General features: G+C 61.9%; 1 protein-coding gene across 1 annotated transcript; it reads left to right on the forward strand.

Moving 5' to 3' along the window:
- Positions 1 to 692: 692 nt before the first annotated feature.
- Positions 693 to 2,453, forward strand: LOC129483978 (exonuclease GOR-like). Its single transcript, XM_055281388.1, has one exon. The coding sequence runs from the start codon at positions 708 to 710 to the stop codon at positions 2,451 to 2,453; it is 1,746 nt and encodes a 581-aa protein (XP_055137363.1). The 5' UTR covers positions 693 to 707.
- Positions 2,454 to 2,697: the final 244 nt, after the last annotated feature.

A 2,697-nucleotide genomic window follows, 5' to 3' on the forward strand; every position in this document is an offset into this window, starting at 1 on the left:
TCAACCGATGTCTCATCCTTCTTAGTGCCTCAGTCTAGATCTAGTTCAGGAAGGTTCTAACAAGTTAGTGCAAGTTAATTTTAGTGCAAACAAATTGAAATCCATGCATAGACTTTCAGCATGTACATTTTCTATGAAGTTTTTGAAGACCCCGTGTGTTGAACGTTGCCCACGTCCTGGGAGAGAAGTGGTTGCGGTCCGCTTCCTGTCCTCAAGCTGCCCACGGTGGAGGAGTGCACAGAGCAGGGAAAGGCAAGCCCAGACAGATCCTGCCCACTAGCAGGCAGCAGCAGACGGCTGGCCCAGTCCCGGCTCCGTGGGGGTGCTGTGTGGGCCCGAGCAAGTTGAGCAACCTCCCTGAAACTCAATGTGCGGCTATGTGGCTCAGTTCCACTAGCCATTATGGTACTGCTGAGCAGGGACACTTAATCACCTCAGGAAAAGCAAGCTAGCTCCAAGGTTAGCAACCAGGAGTTCGGGTTGCTTCCATTAGCAGACCCTGAGCCCCCCCGCAAGCTGGAGTCTGGTGGAAGATGAGGTTCAGTGTGATTGGATGGAAGTAGCAACGTAATGAAGGACAAGTCCCACCCTCTCTCACAGAAGAGCCCTGTGCGTATATAAAGGCGGTGCGCCTCCGCGGCGGCACTCCTTGAAGCCGCCAGTTGGGAGAGGAGCAGAGCCACGCAGGTGCTCCCGAAGGCAGCGAGATGTTGCGAGCCACAGCTCCCTGCTGGTTCCCACCTGGCTATCCAGAAGCGAAGAAGGCGGCAGAGGAGGCGGCCCTCGAGGCTCCAGAATTCCCACTGCCCTCTCATCAGCCTGCCCAGAGCTTCGGGCTCTGGGTGCCCCAGATGTACAAGCGGGCCTCAGCATCTGTGGGGATCCAGACGGAGCCCGAGAATACGGGTCCGGCTGTGCCCCCTGCGTGGCCCGAGATGGTGACGGAGGCTTGGTGCTTCCCCGCGCAGCGGGGATCGGCCTGCTGCCTGCCAGCCGCCCCAAAGCTGGCAGAGAGACCCTCCGCAGTCCGCATCTCAGCCCCCAGGGAGAGGAAGAGGATCGCCCACTTTCACAGCCCTTGCTTGGCCACCGGTGCCACAGATGCCAAGAGAACCCGGGTGGCCAGCGGAAGCCAACGCTCCAATGGCTCCAAGGTCGGCAGACAGCCACGGAAGACGCGCAACAGGTCGGGGATGGCAGACAAGACCTCCACCACCATCAGCTCTAAGCGGATCGTCCGTCGTCCATCCTTAGCGCGTTTGAAGGAACCCATTATCCTCCGAAGGTCGGGGTGCCAAGTCCCCACCGTCATCCGCCGAGGCTATCTCCAACTGTTCACCAAAGAGTGTCTCAAGTTCTGCGCCTCCAAGCAGGAGGCCGAGGAGAAGGCGCTGAACGAGGAGAAGGCGGCCTACGACTGCAGCCCCAACAAGAACGTGTACCTGAACGTGGTCCTGAACACCCTCAAGAGGCTGAAGGGCCTGACCCCCAGCTCCATGCCCGGCCTCAGCAGGGCCGCCCTGTACAGCCGCCTCCAGGAGTTCCTGCTCACCCAGGACCAGCTCAAGGAGAACGGCTACCCCTTCCCGCACCCCGAGCAGCCCGGAGGCGCCGTCCTCTTCACTGGCCAGGGGAAGGGGCCCGGCGACTCCTCCTGCAGGGTCTGCTGCCGTTGTGGCACCGAGTACCTGGTGTCCTCCTCGGGCCGCTGTGTACGCGACCAGTTGTGTTATTATCACTGGGGGCGGGTCCGCTCGAGCCAAGTGGCTGGAGGCCGGGTTAGCCAGTACACCTGCTGTGCAGCGGCTCCTGGCTCCGTGGGCTGCCAGGTGGCAAAGCAGCACGTGCGGGACGGCCGCAAGGACAGCCTCGATGGCTTCGTGAAGACCTTGGAGAAAGAGTGTTCCACAGACGCTTATCCAGGGATCTACGCCTTGGACTGTGAGATGTGCTACACCACGCACGGCCTGGAGCTGACCCGCGTCACCGTGGTGGACGCCGACATGCGAGTGGTGTACGACACCTTCGTCAAGCCCGACAACGAGATCGTGGACTACAACACCAGGTTCTCCGGAGTGACCGAGGCCGACGTCGCCAACACGAGCATCACGTTGCCCAAAGTCCAAGCCATCCTGCTGAGCTTTTTCAGCGCCCAAACCATCCTCATCGGGCACAGCCTGGAGAGCGATCTGCTGGCCCTGAAGCTCATCCACAGCACCGTGGTGGACACGGCCGTGCTCTTCCCGCACTACCTGGGTTTCCCCTACAAGCGCTCCCTCAGGAATCTCGCGGCCGACTACCTGGGACACATCATCCAGGACAGCCAGGACGGGCACAACTCCAGCGAGGACGCAAACGCCTGCCTGCAGCTGGTGATGTGGAAGGTCCGACAGCGCGCCCAGATCCAGCGATGCCAGCGGTCCGCCTCTCCCGCCGCCCTGGCCTGTCCTTAGCCCCAGGCCGCTTCCAAAACCGCCCTCAATCCCGAGAGCTAACCCTGTCCACCTCGCCGCAAAGCCAAAGAAACGGGAGCAGCCGGCGGCAGGACAGGGCCAAAAGCCGAGACTAACCCCGACCCCCGACTCCCAGTCCCCCGGAGTGCCTGCCGCGGGCCGTCGCTCCTGTCCCCATCCCTCTGCCCCTCCCGGACCTCCGTCCTTCCACCAATGGGCTCCCCGAGGCCCGAGCCCCCACTCC

This window comes from Symphalangus syndactylus, chromosome 6, assembly GCF_028878055.3.
Source record: "Symphalangus syndactylus isolate Jambi chromosome 6, NHGRI_mSymSyn1-v2.1_pri, whole genome shotgun sequence".
NCBI lineage: Eukaryota > Metazoa > Chordata > Mammalia > Primates > Hylobatidae > Symphalangus > Symphalangus syndactylus.